Raw genomic sequence first — 19,492 nt, forward strand, 5'->3', positions numbered from 1 at the left:
GTCTGTCTGGCCCAAGCTAGTCTGGTGCCCAGGCATGGCTGGAAGGTGGACTGAGCTGGTCCTGTGAGCTGGAGTACAGCAGTGTCAGGGTGGTGGGCCTTCATTCATGGCAACTTGGAGCTCCCCAAGTGAATGTTCCGGCAAACCAGGTCGAAGCTGCATGGCCACATGATCTAGCCTTAAATGTCAAATGGTGTCCCTTCTATCATCCTCTTTTGGTTGAAGCAGTCACAAGCCCACCTAAATACACGGACCCTATCCCTCCATGGGAGAGGTGGAAAAGCACATGTGGCCATGTCTGAAAACACGTTGGAGTTCCTGTAGGCCTTGGTCGGAGGCCCTCTTCACGTATACTCACCCTGGATGACCTCATTTAGACCTGTGACTTTAAATAACATCTCTCCACTGTGACTCCCAAATTTATATCTCTAGCCCAGACATAACCCAACCTCCAGATTCTTATGTTCAACAGGTTACTGGATATTTCCACCTGATTCACAGACATCTCAAACCTCACATGGTCAAACCACTCCTGAGTTTTACTCTGTAGGCCAGCTCTGTTCCCCACTTTCCTCATCTCCGGAAATGGCACCAGTATCCACCCAGCAGGTGAAGCTCTTTATCCCCCTTTCCCTTAGCTGGGCATCCAACCCAGCAGCAACACTTGGCAACTTTCCCTCCAAAGTATAGCTCAAGCTTGCCTATTTTTCTCCATATCCATTCCCACATCCATGCTGCCATCATCTTCCATGGGTTTACTACAGTAGCTTCTGGAGTGATTTTCCAGCCTCCCCTTATGCCCCACTCCCATCCATCCTCCGTGGCAACAGTGATCTTTCAAATATAAATCAGATCTTGCCAGACCCCACAGTGAACCCTCAGTGGCATTCTGTTTCTCTTCAAGGAAAATGAAGCTCCTTGCTGTGGCCTGCGAGGCCTTATGTGATCTGGCCCCTGCTCACTCCTCCAAGCTCACTTCCCATCACTCGCTTTCCCATTCCAACCACAGGCCTCCTCTCTGCTCTTTCCCTCCTCAGGGCCTTTGCACCTGCTGTCACCTCTCCTGGACAGACCTTCTAGGAATTTTAATGACTCATTTGTTCTTTAAATTTCAGTTCACAAAGCTCCTCAACCGCTTAAAGTACTGTCCTGTTAACGCCACCACATCGGGCCATTTATTTGCTTCTTAGACATGATCACAGTCTGTAATCATATCATCTATTTGTTATGCATCATTGTCTCTCTCCTTTTCCAGAATGTAAGTGCCATAAAGGCCAGCGACTGTGTCTATCCTGTTCACCATTGCCCCGGCGCATACCAAGGGACTGGTTTGTAATATACTATTTGGGTGATCTCAAAAAAGCCTGATCCACCCACTCTGCAGGAGGGTGAATAATAGAAAAGTGACCCACATGTAAGAGACTGGTCAGGAAATTCAGGTTAAGAATTTCCTATTTGTAGATCCACTTTTTGCCTTGCAAAGGGATGTGTAAATCTGTTATTTTTTTCTTCCCCTGACTGATACAGGGCAGAAAATCGGCTTATTTAATTCTTTACCCCAGCTTTTCTACCGATAAAGTGGCATAAGTTAATTTTTCCATGCAAAGTAACTCATACAAAAATCAAATACAATAGTTTACACACTTCTCCCCCTCGGGTGAGGCTCTGAGGTCACATTCAAACCTCATGTGGTTGTGCACGACCCTGGCCAAAAGGAGACGCTGAGATGGGCAAGACTGCCCGGGATACTCTCAAAAGGAGTGGCAAGATTCTGCAGCAATTCCAAGGGGCTCACATTCTGTTTTAAATCTGGCCAATTAGAAATTTTTTTTCTAACTTTTCTTGTGGACTCTCTCATCTTCCCATGATAGACTTCATCCACTGCATTGGTGCAGTCTCACGGGTTACATGAGGAGGTTACGTGGAAAAGCGTGGTGGAAAAAAAATTTGGATGGATTTGCCCCCTCTTATTTTCCATTTTTTCAAAATTAGCTTGTGTTTCTACATGAGGAAAATCTTGTGTTGAGAGAGGTCTTAAACTGTATCCAGTAAGTGACAAAAGCAAATCCAAAAACAAAAAACTGTAGATACACTTGCTTAGTTATTTACTATGACAATTGCTAAAAAACAAATATTTCCCTACTCAATTTCTTGGAGCTAAATCAAGGTTTACTATGTTTCCAGTAAAAACAGAAAACTTTCCGGAGTCCATGATCTGGCCATCGCACCATGGCGACTACTAAGGGCACAGGGATGGAATGTCCCTTTTTCTCTCCAGCTTATTGGAGGGTGAGTGGACAAATGTCGACATGGCCACTTTTGTGCAGTACCTAGGAAATGGCTAAGAACACTTTTTGAGATAGGATTGATTACTGGCTCAAGAGGATTCTTGAGAAATGCTCTGCTCTTCATGAAATTCACAGAAACGAGACATTTTCATCTGGAGCACATTATTCTGTAACAGTGGTGCTTCATCTGTTTGAGTTCCATGAGCAGAAACTATTCTGTAGAAGTAACTCTTCCATATAATTGGAAATGCTCAAAAATGCTTTTTAAAAATTTATTTATTATTTTTTGTTTTTGTTTTTGTTTTGAGACGGAGTCTCGCTCTGTCACCCAGGCTGGAGTGCGGTGGCATGATCTCGGCTCACTGCAAGCTCCACCTCCTGGGTTCACGCCATTCTCTTGCCTCAGTCTCCCGAGTAGCTGGGACTACAGGCGCCCGCCACCACGCCCAGCTAATTTTTTATATTTTTACTACAGATGGGGTTTCACCATGTTAGCCAGGATGGTCTGGATCTCCTGACCTCGTGATCCGTCCACCTAGGCCTCCCAAAGTGCTGGGATTACAGGCGTGAACCACTGCGCCCAGCCCAAAAATGCTTTCAAATTTTGTTTTGTTTTGTTTTGTTTTTTGAGACGGAGTCTCGCTCTGTCACCCAGGCTGGAGTGCAGTGGCCGGATCTCAGCTCACTGCAAGCTCTGCCTCCCAGGTTTACGCCATTCTCCTGCCTCAGCCTCCCGAGTAGCTGGGACTACAGGCGCCTGCCACCTCGCCCGGCTAGTTTTTTTGTATTTTTTAGTAGAGACGGGGTTTCACCGTGTTAGTCAGGATGGTCTCGATCTCCTGACCTCGTGATCCGCCCGCCTCGGCCTCCCAAAGTGCTGGGATTACAGGCTTGAGCCACCGCGCCCGGCTCAAATTTTTAAGTCATTTTATAAAATGAAAATATTCCTCAATGTACCACCCATATCCTTTCTTTTTTAAAGGGGTCCTCTCGATTTGGCTGCACATTGCAATCACCTAGGGAGTTCTGGGGGCTATGGAGGCCCAGGTCTTGCTTCCAGAAGGTCTGATGGGTGGCCCCAGGGTGTGGTGTGGGCATCTGGAGTTTTAAATGCTCCAGAGATCGGAATGGGTTGCAAGGTGGGGACACTGAGTAAGGTCATGATATAGGACATTCATCTTTTCATTCCTGAGGCTACCTGGTGTTCAAGGCTTACGCACCCCGACTGATGGCTGATCCCAGGTGGCCCCGAGTTGTAAGACAGTGACCGTGAGTGGGGGTTGAGAGGAGGGTCAGACCCTCCAGGATTCAGAGCAGACTCGGTGCTGTGTTTGCCATTGAGTGTGCGTGCTCTTCAAGCCTGGACAGCAGGGTTTTTTTGACATAAAAGAACCACCTGATAAGAAGATTGAATCCGTGGGGTACGTGCTGGCTCATACATTTGAAAGTCAAGTGATCTTTTGATAACTGGACAATCAGGTGAAGCTGGAAGTATTGATGAGATGGTTGCTGAAGACAGTAGAAGACCTTTCTAAAGCCTATTTTTGCTGTAAGAGAATTTTACAGCATAAAAATAAAAAGACATCTCTGGCCAACGTCCCAAGTGAGTGAGTGTTTGTGTCTTCAAAGACGTCTGTGCAAATATATCCGCAGAGACTCTCCAGAATTCCATAGTCTCAAGGAAGCACTGGACGTTAGAGCAGGAAGGGACCTGCTCACTTTAGGGGTAACCTTGACCTACTTTATTGCAGTTAAAAAAAGAAAATTCTCAGGGTAGACTTGAAGGGGGCCAGCCCCTCCACACCTGTGGGTATTTCTCATCAGGTGTGACGAGAGACTGAGAAAAGAAATAAGACAGAGAGACAAAGCATAGAGAAAGAACAGTGGGCCCAGGGGACCGAAGCTCAGCATACAGAGGACCCGCAATAGCGCCGGCCTCTGAGTTCCCTCAGTATTTATTGATCATTATTTTTACTATCTTCGTGAGAGGAGTGTAGCAGGGCAACAGGTGGGGAAATGGTCAGCAGGGAAATATGTGAGCAAAGGAATCTGTATCATGAATAAGTCCAAGGAAAGGTACTGTGCCCAGATGTGCACATAGGTTAGATTTATGTTTCTCTTTACCTAAACATCTCAGTGTAGCAAAGAGGAACAGAGCAGCATTGCGGCCAGCGTATCTCGCCTCCAGCCACAGGGCGGTTTTCTCCTGTCTCAGAATAGAACGAATGGGAATGGTCAGCTTTACACCGAGACATTCCATTCCCAGGGACAGGCAGGAGACAGAAGCCTTCCTCTTATCTCAACCTCGAAGAGGCCTCCCTCTTCCACTACTCCTCCTCAGCACACACCCTTTACGCATGTCAGGCTGGGGGACGGTCGGGTCTTTCCCTTACCATGGGGTCATATCTCAGGCTGTCTCAGTGGGGAAAACCTTGGACAATACCCAGGCTTTCTTGGGCAGAGGTCCCTGCGGCTTTCCGCAGTACATCGTGTCCCTGGTTAATCGAGAATGGAGAATGGCGATGAGTTTTACCAAGCATACTGCTTGTGAATATATTGTTAACAAGGCACATCCTGCACAGCCCTAAATCCATTAAACTTTGATTCAATACAGCACATGTTTCTGTGAGCGCAGGGTTGGGGCTAAAGTTACAGGTTAACAGCATCTCAAAGCAGAAACAATTTTTCTCAGTACAGATCAAAATGGAGTTTCTTATGTCCTCCTTTTCTACATAGACACAGTAACAGTCTGATCTCTCTCTCTTTTCCCCACAGGGACTAATGTGATAGCAGAGATACGGTGTGTCTTCAGCTACAAGATGCTCTGTTTGAATTATATACATTTCAGAAAACTTATGTACAGATGAATCATTTAAAATGAATTGTAAGTGGTATTGTGGTCTTGATAGAGTTGGCCTCGATGTCCAAATGTAATATTAAGCCTATGGGAAAAGTCAGATCCACTTCTTTTTTTTGAGTCAGAGTCTTGCTCTGTCACCCAGACTGGAGTGCAGTGGCATGATCTCAGCTCACTGCAACTGCCACCTCCTAGGTTCAAATGATTCTCGTGCCTCAGCAGCCGGAGTAGCTGGGATTACAGGCCTGTGCCACCACTCCCAGCTAATTTTTTTTTGTATTTTTAGTAGAAACGGGGTTTCGCCATGTTGGCCAGGCTGGCCTCGAACTCCTGACCTCAAGTGATCCACCTGCCTTGACCCCAAGGTGCTGGGATTACAGGCGTGAGCCACCATGCCCAGCTAAGATCCACTTTCATCCTTACAGTGGCTCCTGACTCCTTTTCCAATGCACCAAGACACCACGGAGGGATGTCTGCGCAGACTTCTAATGTGGTTTGCGGTTGCAAACTGTCGTTGGGGCAATTTTTTGTAGAAAGGTCTGGTCCTGGACCCACTGTCAGAGAACTTAGAGAAAGGTTCCCTGTGGGGGTCCCAAACAAAGATCTTCTTTCTTTATAACCTGTCATCCTAAGATTTAAAGGGTGGAAGGGGAACACAGAAATTGCATATTCACTACAACTCAAAAAAGATAATTAATTTTGCACCAGTGACAAATATGTCATCTTAGGCACTTCGAAACTCCTTAAATGGATCTAAAAATATTTGTCCTCTAATATTTTGGTGTCTCTTCAGCCAAAAACAAAAATTGCTTAAATTTGGTCCCATAAGAATTATAGTCATATTTTAGTTCGCAATGTGCCCTAATTCTAGGACTTTCCTGGAATGAAGGACCGCCGTTATCTTTGAGACTGGCTTTCATAGCCCGCCCCCTTCGATGATGAGGAGGCAGGCGCCGGGGAGGAAGGGCGGCCTCCGGAGGGTGTGCGTTCCCCCAAGGGAGTCTTCTTCCTGCACACCTTCCTCATCTTGTTTAGACACTCAGGAAGTTGACGGGCTGAGCACTTCTGGCTTAAGCATTTGAAAAAGCAGCAGAGGAGTTTCCGCCTGTAACTAGTATCCGTAAAACTGTGAGCGGCTGGGAAGCCCACATCTCAGGCCACGGGGGCCGCGTCTCCCCTCTTGAGGTGATGCAGAACAAAAGTCCCCAGGGCCACCAGGGGGATGCACATGGTGGAGGAGGCCACAAGCAGCCCAATGACAGCCAGTGCATAGGCCGGGTAATCTTTGGTCACAAGCTGGCCCTGAAAGGAGAGACTGAGTGTCAGCAGAGAGCACCTGCTGAGAGCACTGCCCCTGGGCCTCAGGGCCGCCACCCGTGATGCGGAGGCGGTGTGACGTGGGCAGAGAGCATGTGGGGCCGGTGTCCTTACTCCTGGGGCCACCAGCTCTGCAATTCACTAGCACATGTGCCAGGGGCCTAACCGCCCTCACCTTCTTTTTCTTCCATAAACTAGGAATAATAGTAACTACTTGAACCAGTGGGTGTAGAGCTATTGTTTGGAGCTACCCATAATAAATAATCATGGTAATAATCAAGCACCTTACGTCTAAGGCAACATTCAGGGCACCTAAAATATAGGGGACTACTCTTAGCCCGGAATGGAACTTTCCATGAAGGTAGCAATGTTCTCTATGAGTGCTGTCTGCTGTGGTGGGCGCGGAGGGCAGCGCTGCTCAAGAGGCAGGAGCTGGCGCCTTCGCAGCGGGAGTTTTTCTCAGCGTCCAGGGGACAGGTCGATGGGGAAGCTGTGGAGCAGTGCCTTCCTCTCGCCCCACTGAAGCATATACCTAAAAACTCAAAGCCCAGTTCCTCTGTCCTGGGCTATTTCTAAAATGCCTCAGTGATATTTCCATGTCGTGACAAATAACCTACCCACACTGTGGAAACAGTTCCCTGGTTTCAGACAACGAATGGCCCATGCTTTCGGGTGACCGTGGGGGCCCAGCGCCAGCCCTGCAGGGACAGCAGATACCTGGGAGGCGTCCCAGGCTTGGTACTTCAGCGTCCCCGTGAGGATGTAGTCACTCAGGTAGAAGACAAAGAGGCTGACAATCAGTAGTGGGCTTACGCCAGCCCACATCACCTTCCAGTACCAGCTCACAGCTCGGCCAGTCATGGCCTTAAGGTCACTTTCAAATCTATTTGGAAAACAGGGAGAGAAAGTCTGGATTATCCAGGCTGCGGAGGTGAGGGCGTCCAGCTTACCCGTCCCTGTTCACAGAGGAACATTCTGTTCTAGGTGGTAACTGATGTCTGAGTTTGGCCACTGGACTCCTCTGTGACACCTTCTTGAGAGAGCAGTGCCGCGGTGGGGAGGGGAGAAGGGCTGAGACTGCCCAGGAAGGGTGACGGAGCAAGCACGCTGTGGAGAGTGGACGTCAGAAGATACCTTCCCAGTGCCAGCCTTCAGACGAAGGTTGCTGGCATAGCCCAGAGGGCAGCTTCCAGGAATGGTGGGCACAGGCAGCAAGGGAGGGACATTTGTTGGGCTGCTCATCAACAACAGGGGCTTCTTGGGCAGCTCTGCCCACCCCCCAATCCAGCCCACTGCTGTCAGTCAGTGACTCCCTTTCCCAGTAAACGCCACGGAGCAGAATCACTTGGTCCACTGAAACCAGAGCAGGTTTTCTGGGACAGAAGAAGAGCCAACCTCGGACTGAAGGCCTTCCCGTAGCCCTGGCCTGTTGGAGCTGGTCTAGAGTGGCCAGGACAGTGAGGCCCAAAGGCGTTGCCTACAGCCACCATCACCATCTCCATCATTCCTGTAGCTCTCTCTTTTCCCTCTTCTTTACTTTTCAACCTACATTTAGCAGCAACACAACAGCAGCCAGTTTCTCATAGACTTGACAGGCTAAGTACACGTATTTTTGAGTACACATACACAGTATAAAAAGTATCTTTGGCATTTTGGGAGATGTTGGCCCAACGAAACTCCCCATTTCACACAGGAGGAACCAAGGCCCAGGGTTGCAATGCCATCTGCCTTAGGGCTTGGTAAAGACCAGGCCCAGAACCTGGGTTGGCCTCCTGCCTCCAGCCCAGAGCCTTTAAACCTGCTCCCTACAGCGGGAGAGGCAGCCTTGGCGGGAGGGGCTGGGGTGGTGTGGGTGTGATGTCACCGGCTGCAGCCACAGCCCCTCCCTCCCTGGGACCTGCTGCATGTCCTGGGTGTCCACGCAAGGCTGTGCGGAGACCACCACCTGCCCTTTGCTGCTGCTGACATAGTGGGACTCTAGGCTGTAGGCCATGAAGGCTCATGTATGTGACGTGGAAATCTGGGGCTTTCAAAAATCGGACAGGTGAAAAAGTGTTGGGGGGTCCTCTTGTCCCTTCACACCCCCATTACCCCCCGCTTTCTGGATGGAGAAAGTTGGGAAGAGCTGGCTGCAGAAAAGCCCCAGGACACTGTCGCTGGGTGGTCACTAGATGGCGGTGTCCCCTGAGCAAGCCGAAGCACTCCCCACCTACCACTTACAGTCAGTCCACCTACAACATCTCCAAGGCACGTTTGTTTCCGCCTGTCTCCCTTCGCCAGCCCGTTTTTGATGGACTTGTGCCCCTCACCGATCTAGTGACCTCCAGTGGGCCCTAGGTTCTGTTCCTCTCTCCCAACCTTCTCTTTTTATCCTGAAACACTCACCCTCTCAGTGACCAATCTCTTTCTCCCTCTAGACTGGCATTTCCTAGGTGACCAGGGATTTTCCCAGTTTTAGCACTGAAAGTTCCACATCCCAGAAAACCCCTCAATCCTGGGGAAACAGGGAGAGCTGGTGCCCCTAACGCTAGTGTCCTCGAAATGTTAGTAGCTAAGGGTGGGAGTGGGGTGAGCGGAGGGTGAAAAGGCATTCCTTGACCAAGTAAGTCTGGAAATGCTGCAATTCTAACCCTCTCTTTGGGATCCATAACTGTCTTTAAGACTCTGAGAAGTCCTATGGGAAAGACATCGATTTGGCTTTGTTTAACTTATGTCCTGAAATGAATGGACCATGGGAGATTCCGCAGCATGGCACAGGACCCTGGCCTTTGCAGGGACACAGCAGGGAATGCTGCTTCAGGAATGCCTGCCTCCCAGAGTGTTGTCAATGTCTCCCTCCCCACCCCGAACCAGCATGGAAGATCAAAAAGACTGGGGAAGAGGGCAGAAAACAACGTGGCACAGCCTCCTCGCCCAAACCGGTGCCCACTTGAGCAGCGCTGCCCAAACTGAGGTGCCTCAGGCCCCCCGGACGTAGCGTGAAGATGTAGGATCTGATTCAGCAGGACGGGGTGGGTCCGAGCTTCTACAGTCCCAATGAGCGCCTTGTTGCTGCTGCTCCCGCTCTAGGGACCACACTTGGGGTAGCAAAGCTCTCTAGGCCAGTGATTCTCAAAGCGTGGGTGCCAGACTCATCTGGGAACCTGCTAGAAATGTGAATTCTTGGCCTTCCCCAGGCCTGCCTGATCAGAACCTTGGGTGTGAGTCCCGCAGCTGTGTTTGACCAGCCCAAGGGACTGTGAGGCACACTCGAGTTTGAAGGCTGCTCTAGACTGGTGGCTCTTGCCCCAGCTGCACATTCCAACACCTGGGGAGAATGAAAACATTCCAGTCCTGTGCTGTGCACTGGGATTGACAACCTCACTGACTAAATTTTCAATCTGCCAAAGTTTCTAAGGTCTAAGTTATCAACTGCACTTTGGTCAGGGTTCTGGGAAAATACTGATGTTGGCCGATGATCAGAGCATCCAGTGCCTGGAGGCACAATTCCCTGCCCCAGTAAGCTGTGGGGGTCCAGCAGGGTCGACCCTAAAACATCCTGTGATACAAAGCAAAAGTACGGGAATAGAGAGAAAGATATTCACTGAAGCAAACTGAGCGTGGAATAGGGGCAGAGCATTAGCTGAGATCTGTGGGCAAAGAACAAACATTGAGTAATGATGCCAAGCTTAAGGAAGAGGTGAAGATGTGTATCAAGAAACAGCTGTTTTCCTTGAGGGGTGTGGCCTCTGTGGCTGTGTTTTCCCTGCGCAACTAGGGGTCGTGGGCCTCCTCACCTCCTCAACCCGTACACGTAGCACACGGCAATCGTCTCCACCAGCACGATGAGCAGCAGGGACAGTGTGGCCGCGTAGTCGTTGAATATATCAAACCAGTAGTTCCCAGCCTCCATGGTGAACACCATGCCGATGGCACAGTTGACAAGGCACACCAGACCTGGGGGCCACAAGACCAGCTGCTCACCTGCCCAAAACCCCCCACTACTGCTCACCAGTTCTCTAAGGGACAGCGGGGCCACTGGCCTTTAGCTTGGCTGATTGGTTCATCCACATGGGTTGAAAGAGCTGTTGTGGGTTGGACTCTCTGAAGGTGTGTGCCATGTGTGTGGGGCAGGGGGCACAATGGTGTCCCGAAGTGTGTCAGCAGGAGTCACTGATGTTGACTCACTGAGCTGCCCTGCAGGGGAGGCAGAGCTTCAAGCTCAATGAACAAGCAGACGTGGTGGGCACTGCCATTCCAGGATCCCGCCCAGGCTGTGGGTCTGCAATTATAACCCTCTCTGTTTATCCCAACAACTCAGCCCTGGAGCTTATGAGAAAAGAATCAAGGGAGGAGGCTTGAATATGGGGTGGCCCCATAAGGACTTCCTAGAGAGGACTTGCATCCACCAAGAAGGGGGTGGGGCGGGGAAGAGACACATGTCCACCAAGATCCTCCCACGTGCCAGGCACTTGCAATGCGTTGGACCCTTAGGCCTCTGAGGCAGATTTCCGGAGCCCCCTTTCACTGATGGGAAGGCAAGGCTCAGAGATGTCCAAGGCTCCCCCGACGTCCCATAGCACGTCAGTGGCAGAGTGAGGATTCAGACCCAGGCCCTTTAGCCTCCAGAACCTGGGCCTTCATCCCAGTCTCCTCCAGTTGCCTCCCCTGGGGACCCCATGTGTGTCTGAGTCTAGAGTCCACACCTGCCCTTTCCACTACCACACCGTACACTGCTAGCTACCGAGCCCTCCTGCCATCCTGACGGGGACACACAAGGAGAAAGGGACCATGTGCTGGCCAAGGGCTACAGGCACACCTAGTGTTGGCTACAGAGACCAGGTCCGAGGAGGGGGGCTAAGTGCTGCTGGACTCTGAAGAGGTGGGGGCAACTCCAACTGGAGTGGTCGGGGCTTGAAGGAGATGGCCTGGGAGCTGGGTTTGATTCGTCCTGCATGTGGAGGAATGGTGTCTTCAGAGGCAGAGGTGTAGGCCACAGGGTCCTCGAGGCACTCTGGTTGCAGATGGGCCAGGGAATGAAACCATGAGAGATGTAATTGGAAAAGCCAGCTCATTTCCTAAGAACTGAAATGTCCATCAACAGCAGAATGGATAAAGAAACTGGTATGTGATCTTACAATGGATTATCATATAGGCAGAAAAAGGGGCAGACGATCGCTGCTCGAAACATGAGTGGATCTCACAGGTAGATTCTGAGTGAAGAAAATAGGTGCAGAGTATGTACAACAGGACTTCGTTCATATGAAATTCAAGAACAAGAAGGCCAGGCGCAATGACTCATGCCTGTAATCCCAGTAATTTGGGAGGCCGAGGCAGGTAGATCACTTGAGGTCAGGAGTTTGAGACCAGCCTGGCCAACACGGTGAAACCCTGTCTCTACTAAAAATACAAAAATTAGCCAGGCATCATGGTGTACACCTGTAATCCCAGCTACTCAGGAGGCTGAGGCATGAGAACAGCTTGAGCCTGGGAGGCGGAGGTTGCAGTGAACCAAGATCGCACCATTGCACTTCAGCCTGGGTGACAGAGTGAGACTGTCTTTAAAAAAAAAAAAAGGAAAAAAAAACCCCTAAAATGTAGAAGTCAGAATAGAGGTGAACTCCAGGGGTGCATACTTCCTGGGAAGGGGTGTGAAGGAGCTGTCTAGGGTGCAGAAAATGTTCTGTATCTTGACCTAGGTGGTGGTTCCTCGAGTGGACACATATGTAAAATCCACTGAGTTTGCACTTAAGAATTGTACACTTTATAATGGTCACACTTCAGGCTGGGTGTGGTGGCTCACGCCTGTAACCCCAGCACTTTGGGAGGCTGAGATGGGCGAATCACCTGAGGTCAGGAGTTCAAGACCAGCTTGGCCAATATGGTGAAACCCCATCTCTACTAAAGACACAAAAATTAGCCAGGCGTCATGGCGTGCACCTGTAATCCTAGCTACTCGGGAGGGTGAGGCAGGAGAATCACTTGAACCCGGGAAATGGAGGTTGCAGTGAGCCAAAATCACGCCACTGCACTCTAGCCTGGGTGACAAGAGTGAGACCCTGTCTAAAATATATATAATATACTTCAATGAAAACAAACAAAAACAACAGCAAGTTCTCTCCTAGCCTGGAGAACTTCGAATGTCAGGTTGGGGAGTTGGGTCGGGGTGGCCACTTCACTTCCCTGTGATGTGGAGAATGGAACGCACAGGATGAATCATGTGGCCCAGGTCCTGGATTGTGAGAAGACGTGGCAGGACCATGGTGAGGTGGCTGCAGCCCCCTCACGACCCCTGAGGGAACTCTCCCCTGCTCACTCCCATGCCCTGGCCCTCCTGATCCCCGCCCCCTCCACTGGCTGGCCTGCTGACCTGAGATGGCCTCCTTGGGCAGGTGGCTGGAGATGATCTTGCTGTCTGTCAGAGGGGTGAGGATGGCTGCTGTGTTTCCCAGCATGCTCCCAATGCCCAGCATCAGCAGCATGAAGAAGTAGAGCACCGACCACAGCTGGGACACCTCCATGTTTTTAATGGCCTCCGTGTAGACGATGAATGCCAGGCCAGTGCCCTGGACAGCCTGCCCAGGGTGAGAAGACACCAGTTACATGCATGAGGGACTTACAGTCTTATTCACACATTCAGTGCTAAGCAACGTGGGGTACCTTGGAAGTGGCCATGAGAAGCCACATTGTGAGGTTGGAGCTTCCATCTGCAGACCAGCCCCTTACACTTAGCTGGGTCGAAAAGGAAAGGGAGCTGCTGGGAGCTCATATATGCAAAGCACGTGAGAACTTGCAGCCAGCCTGCAACACTGAGTTCCCCTCTCCTGCCGCAATTTACGTAAATTCTGGATGAAAAAGAATAAAACAATGCATAATTTCTGCTTCTAATGTGATGACTGACTAGGTGTCCTGAAACCTCTGTGGCTGGGACCTGAGGAGGGAGGGTGGGGCCAGGGCAGCAGGAAGCAGAATTGTGGAGAGCCAGCTTGGTCAGCAGGCAACCAGGAGGGCCAGGTGCTCAGCGGTCAGGTCCCTGTGTTGGTAACGCTGTTGCAGAGATGTTAAACTATGGAAATTGAGGCTGGAACTCCTGCTTAAAGACAATCCCCCAAGGGGCTCAAAAGGGATAATAAGTTGTGTGTACTCCCTGGCTACCCACAGAAGAAGCAAAAACAAACCCTCCCTGGGTAGAAGCCCCCCAATTTAGACACATAGGTTTCCCAGAGATTAAGCAAAGTGCTCATAAACAGGGATTTACAAACCCACAAGGAGAGAAGTCACTGTGAGTGAAGAACTAGCAAGAATAAGAAATAAGATTTAGAACAACCCTCCCCAAGGGTGGCAGATGTTGGATTGTCAGATTCAGAATTGCTATGGACTGAACCGTGTCCACCTGAAATTTGTATGTTGAAACCCTAGCTCCCAATGTGACTGTATCTGGAGATAGGGTCTTTAGGAAGTAATTAAGGTTAAACGGAGTTATAATATTGGAGCCTTAATCTGACCAGACTGTGGTCTTATAGCAAGAGGAAGAGACAGAGAGAACTCTCTATTGTGTGAAGACACAGTGAGAAGATAAGTATTCATGAACCAGGAAACAGGCCTTCATCAGAAACCAAACCCTGCTGGACCTTGATCTTGGACTTCTCAGCCTCCAGGACTGTGAGACATAAATTCCTATTGCTTGCTGGGCACAGTGGCTCATGCCTATAATCCTAGCACTTTGGGAGGCTTAGGTGGGAGGATCACTTGAGCTCAGGAGTTTGAGATCAGCTTGGGCAACATAGCAAGACCTCGTCTCTACTAAAAGTAAATAAAAAAAAATAAATTTATGTTGTTTAAGCCACCCAGTCTATGATATTTTGTTATAGCAGGCTGCATTGACTAATACAAGAACACAGGTCAATTCTATAGCATACCAGCTGCTCAGAGGCATACTGAAAATAGTTGGCTTCATGTGCTAACAACAAGGGAGTGACTACTTGTAGAGAACTTAAAAACAATAGTAAAAATCTACAAAAAGTTGATATACTTTTTATTATTATCATGAGCCAGCAATTCTAAACAGTGTTAAAATACTGCTCTCCTTCTCTTGCCTATGGCCACGACTGAAACAGTTATGTAAGAAATGTTTAATGAAACAAAGAATAACATTACAAAGATAAACATGTATCAAGAAACTATTGGGATGGACAAATAAATTGGAAAAAAATAGCATCTATATAAAAGATATAGTTATTGAATTAAAAGGTTCAGTTGACAATTAAATACCAGATTAGATGCAGCTGAAAAGAGAGTTAGTGAACTGAAAGATATATCCAGGAATGACTCAATAAGACAAAAAAGGATAAGAAGATGGGAAAAATAAAAGAGAGGTTAAGAAACCTGTAGGACAGGATGAAAAAGTCACATCTAATGAAGTTCCAAAAGGAGAAAAATGAGATAATCAGAGACAATGATTATGAGATAATAGGTACGAATTTTCCAAAACTGATAAGAAACATGGATCCATAGATCCAGGAAGCCCAACCTCACCTAGGCCTAGAGTGGATAAATAAAAATATATTCATGCCATGTCTAGATTGCAGAGGCCAAAGACAAAGAGAAGATCATGAGAAAGAGAAAAAACTGCTTGCTTACAAAGAATGAAATAAAATTTCAACAGCAACAATGGAAGCCTGAATCACATAGCAAACATCTTCAAAGTGTTGAGAGAAAATAACTGTTAACCTGGAATTTTCTATGCTGAGGAAAAATATCTTTAAAAGATAGATGCCAATTACAGAATAAAATTTAAGAAAACTGCTCTAAATTAAAGTATTTTAAGGAAAAACCTTTGGAGACACTGGGATGCAAGAAAGAATGGTGAACAAATAAAATGGCAAACATGTAGGTAAATACAAGAGCTGTATAAAATAATAATAATGTCATGTCCAGTGTATGGGGTTAAAGAGACAGAACTAGACAACAATCATTTAAAATGGGAGCAATAAAATGAAAGTACTCTAAAGTCCTTTTGAATTTTGGGAAGGAGGTCAAGATGCTGTTTAACTTTAGACTTTATTAAGTTAAATATGAAAGGAAAATTTCAAGAAGAAATCAAGCAGCCAAATTCCAAACAGCAGGGAATAAAGTGGAATGAGGAAAGAAAAGAAAGAAAGAAAAAAAAAAAAGAACAAAGCAACAGGAAAAACGAAGTCTAGATAAATCAATAACCAACCATGTAATTCTTGGCTGTAGAGCCAAGATCAAAAGTAGTGAGGAAAACTCCCAGGTGCCAAAACCATAAAGGAAAGTTGAAGTGAAAGCACTGAATAGGTGCGGAAGCCGAAGGACCTCATGGATCACCTGAACAGGACCTAGGCCTTGAAGGCTGGGGTTTGGGGGCTGCGGTCTGATGCCTGCCCAGGGAAGTAGGCTCATGCCACAGGCCAGTGCAAGCATGGAGCTAGGGCTGAACAAGCAGGAGAAAAAAGCATTGCCTAACCCATGAAATGACCTACAGTGGTTGTACCCAGGAAACAAAGTGCCAAACAAACCCAACCCAACCAACCAACCACCCCAAAAATACCAACCTCCAAAGTAGCTTACTGGCAACCAGAGCCACAGGCCCTCCCTACTCCCTACTCTTGAAAAGCATTACCTAGGAACACTCTCTAGAAATAATCTCTAGAAGTGTTTACTTTAAATATAAGAATTAGACAAACATGCCCACTATCACTTCTACTCCCATGTGCTAGAAATCCTAGTGAATACAATAAGAACAAGGGAATGAGATATAAGCATTGAAAAGAAAAATGCAAAATTCAGTCTGCAGGCGATAGGACAGTTTAACATAGAAAACTGAAGCAAGTCTATAGCTAAATGTGAGAATTAATAAGAAAATTCATAAAGATTGCTGGATACAAGGTCAACATACAAAATTTTTAGCTTCCTTTTGCAACAAAAACAAACTGATAGAATGAGGGGAAGAGACACCATTCACAATACAATAAAACAGTAAGGTAATAGAAATCTAATGAAAGATGTGCCAAGATGTTCATAGAGAAAGTTAGCTGAAGAATATTTTAAAAGACCTGAGTGAATGAGAGAAAGTATGTTCCTAAGTCGAATGTCACAATTCAAAAGATATTAATTCTCCCCAAATTACACTATAAAATCAATGCAAGTCTAGTAAAAATTCCCTAGATTTTTTTCCAATGAAACTTATCAAACTGATCCTCAAACTAATGTGAAAAAATAAAGCTCCCAGCACAGCAGAGATAATTCTGTAAAATATAAAGATGACTTTCAGTAGCAAAAATTAAAAAAAAAAAACCTCCAAATGTCTATTAGTAAGGGAACGGATAAATTGCAGTATACTTGTGTGATGGAATAAAATGCAGCATTTAAATGAACAATGAGGTTCCGCATATGTTATTGTGGACAGATCTCAAAATTAAAATGCTGAATGAGAGAAGTATCTTTCCAGACCATTTATGCCCATTTAAAAACTGCCGACATAGGAGTCCAAAGGCTTGTTGGAAAAAAATAAAATAAAATAAAAACTGCCAACAAAACAATGATATTATTTCAGAATACATGAATGGGTATAAAAATGTAAAATATAAAATATAAAAATGAAGGTTCTTGCCTCTGGTGAGTAGGGAAAACAAAGGGGACTTTTTAACTTCATCTTTGAAACGTGCTTTCCCTTTATATAAAAAAAATCTGAACTCAAAATGACAAAATGTTTATAATGGATCTTTCTGAGTGGTATATATATGGGTGTTTGTTATATTATTCTCTCTACTTTCCTGTATTTTAAAAGCTTAGAAACACAAAAGAAAAAGAACGGACAGAGAGGTCCCCCAGGAAGTTTACTGTAACTAGCATTCTCCAGCAGCCCTCAGGAGAGTGGTGGTAAAGCCTCTCTTCTTGGAGTTGCAGGAAAAGTTATTCAAGATCCTTCTTCATTTTTATGGACCTCACCTAGCTCCCAAGTCAGCAGCTCACCAAGGTCCCCATGAGTGTGTGGAGAGAAGACAGTCCCCAGCCTTGCCTGGGCACGTTACCGTGTCTAGCTCCGATTCCAAGCTGCAGTTTTTGATGTGCGGGAACACCTCGCTGTATTTGCTTGGGTAGGCAGATGCGAGGTAGCCCTTCACCTGCTCCAGGTTGCTAGCCGTCAAAAAGCCATCTTCAAGGTCAAAAGTGTTGGTCAGCAGCAGACTCACCCTGCAGAACACACCATCGGACCAACCTTCACTGATCAGAAAGGCAGCTGTCACCAAAGCCGCCCGTCAGCCTCTTCTTTTCTGATTAGGTGAGGAAAGGGAACCTGTTGCTTGGTGACCTTTTAAAGGGCGGGGTGATTTTGAATGGCACTGAAGAAGCCTCAGATATGAACAATGATGACAACAGGCACCAAACTCACACAGCGAGGCTATTTTAACCTCTGGACCAACATAGTCCAGCAGAAGTTTCCGTGCTGATGAAAATGTTCTCTATCTGGGCTGTCCCATTTGGCACTCACTGGCCACATATGGCAACTGAGTACTTGATGGTGGACACTGAGCAACTGATTGAAAGTAACATGGGAATATGAATTAAGTTGCATTGATTTAAATGTAAATTTGTAAACAGCCACTTGTGGCTGGTAACTACCCAACTGGACAGCATACCTCCTGGATGATGTCCATGTATTTTGGGCAAGGCGCCACAGAAAGTGTATCCTGCAATCTCTGTGGCTTAGCTAGAGGCTTCTTGGTTACTTTTGAGGTTGGGGAGATGCGGTAGAAGAAACAAAGTTTGATTGTCGTATGTCCTATTACGCTAAGTGCTCGCAACACATTAACATGCCCTCCTCCCTGCCAGGCAGATGTTGACATGCCCCAGGCCCCCCAGCAACTGGTAGTGGTATAAGGAGTCTGAACGTGAGCCCTGGATTGAGGACTCCAAAACTGGTGCACTTTGCCCCAGCCCTTGCCCAGGCGACCCTTCAGCTCAGAGCTCAGGGAGGCCTGGGACTCGGTGGGACAGCCCGAGCTTACTTCTTCAAGCAGTTTTCATAATTGAAGGTGGCCTTGAAGCCATAGATGGAGAAGGTGACGATGCTGGCAAATATGGAGGTGAAGCTGTTGATGAGGGACACAATGATGGCGTGCTTCTGGCAGTTGTTGGATGGCTCATTGTAGCTGGCGAAGGCGATCAGGCTGCCAAAGCCCAGGCCGAGTGAGAAGAAGATCTGGGTGGCTGCATTGACCCAGGCCTTGGGGTTGGCCAGCTGTTCCATCTGGAAGGCCAACAGGGACAGGGCTGATGAGCCCTGGGTGAGATTCCAAACAAACACTTAGACCCTCAACAGGAGAGTAACCCAGAGAGGGGAAGGAGCTCGCCTACAGCACGCAGCCATCGGGGCACCCCTGGGACTGGAGAACAGCTCTTCTGGCCCCATCCACTCCCTGGCAGATGAAACACACAGCTCAAGCTGCACACCTCCCATGGCTAAGGTGCTGTGGAGAATACAGGTGCTATGTGGAGGATATAAGGTGCTACGTATCTTCTACAGCACTTCAGTCATAGGAGGTGTGTAACCAGAAGCAGCTATGCTCACCACTATACATCAGTGCAGAGGTGTGCAATGGAATACTGCAGGGTAAAATAATTAAAACACACATGGAGCCCTGATTCACAGGCAGATACTGCACAGGTCTGGGCATTCAGAGATGGAGGTGGTGTGGCCTGGCAGGGGAGGTCTAGGTGTGGGTTGACTCTCGGCACTGACATCAGGGGGCGTTTGGAATGGGGAAGGAGGAGGATGACACAGTCATTTAATTTCCAGGGGCTAGATTTGCTAAATGAAGAACTTGTCCCATCCCAAAGGCAAGAGGGCACCCTCCATGGATGAACCCTGGGTGTGGGGTGCATGAAGAGTGGGTGGGTTGGGAAGGGATTGTAGGAAACCCTGTAGGGAAACGGGTGCAGGGAACCATATGAGCCCGCAAACAAGATGACCAGAGCAGTGCTCATGGGAAAAAGCTTGGTCCAGTTTGAAAGGGGCTTGAGGTGA

The 19,492-nt window shown here is 47.7% G+C and overlaps 1 protein-coding gene across 1 annotated transcript in view; it reads right to left on the reverse strand.

Annotated features, from left to right (window-relative positions):
• Positions 1–4,811: 4,811 nt before the first annotated feature.
• The window catches only part of SLC6A20 (solute carrier family 6 member 20), a 38,986-nt gene continuing 24,305 nt past the window's right edge, over positions 4,812–19,492 (reverse strand). Inside the window, exons 6-11 of the mRNA XM_005546881.4 lie at positions 18,474–18,715; positions 17,496–17,658; positions 12,812–13,016; positions 10,239–10,398; positions 7,180–7,345; positions 4,812–6,447 (exon numbers count right to left, since the gene is read on the reverse strand). Coding sequence (XP_005546938.2) covers positions 6,298–6,447; positions 7,180–7,345; positions 10,239–10,398; positions 12,812–13,016; positions 17,496–17,658; positions 18,474–18,715 — 1,086 coding nt within the window. The 3' untranslated portion in view covers positions 4,812–6,297. The remainder of the gene's footprint in view (positions 6,448–7,179; positions 7,346–10,238; positions 10,399–12,811; positions 13,017–17,495; positions 17,659–18,473; positions 18,716–19,492) is intronic.

This window comes from Macaca fascicularis, chromosome 2 (assembly GCF_037993035.2).
Source record: "Macaca fascicularis isolate 582-1 chromosome 2, T2T-MFA8v1.1".
In the NCBI taxonomy this organism is placed as follows: Eukaryota; Metazoa; Chordata; class Mammalia; order Primates; family Cercopithecidae; genus Macaca; species Macaca fascicularis.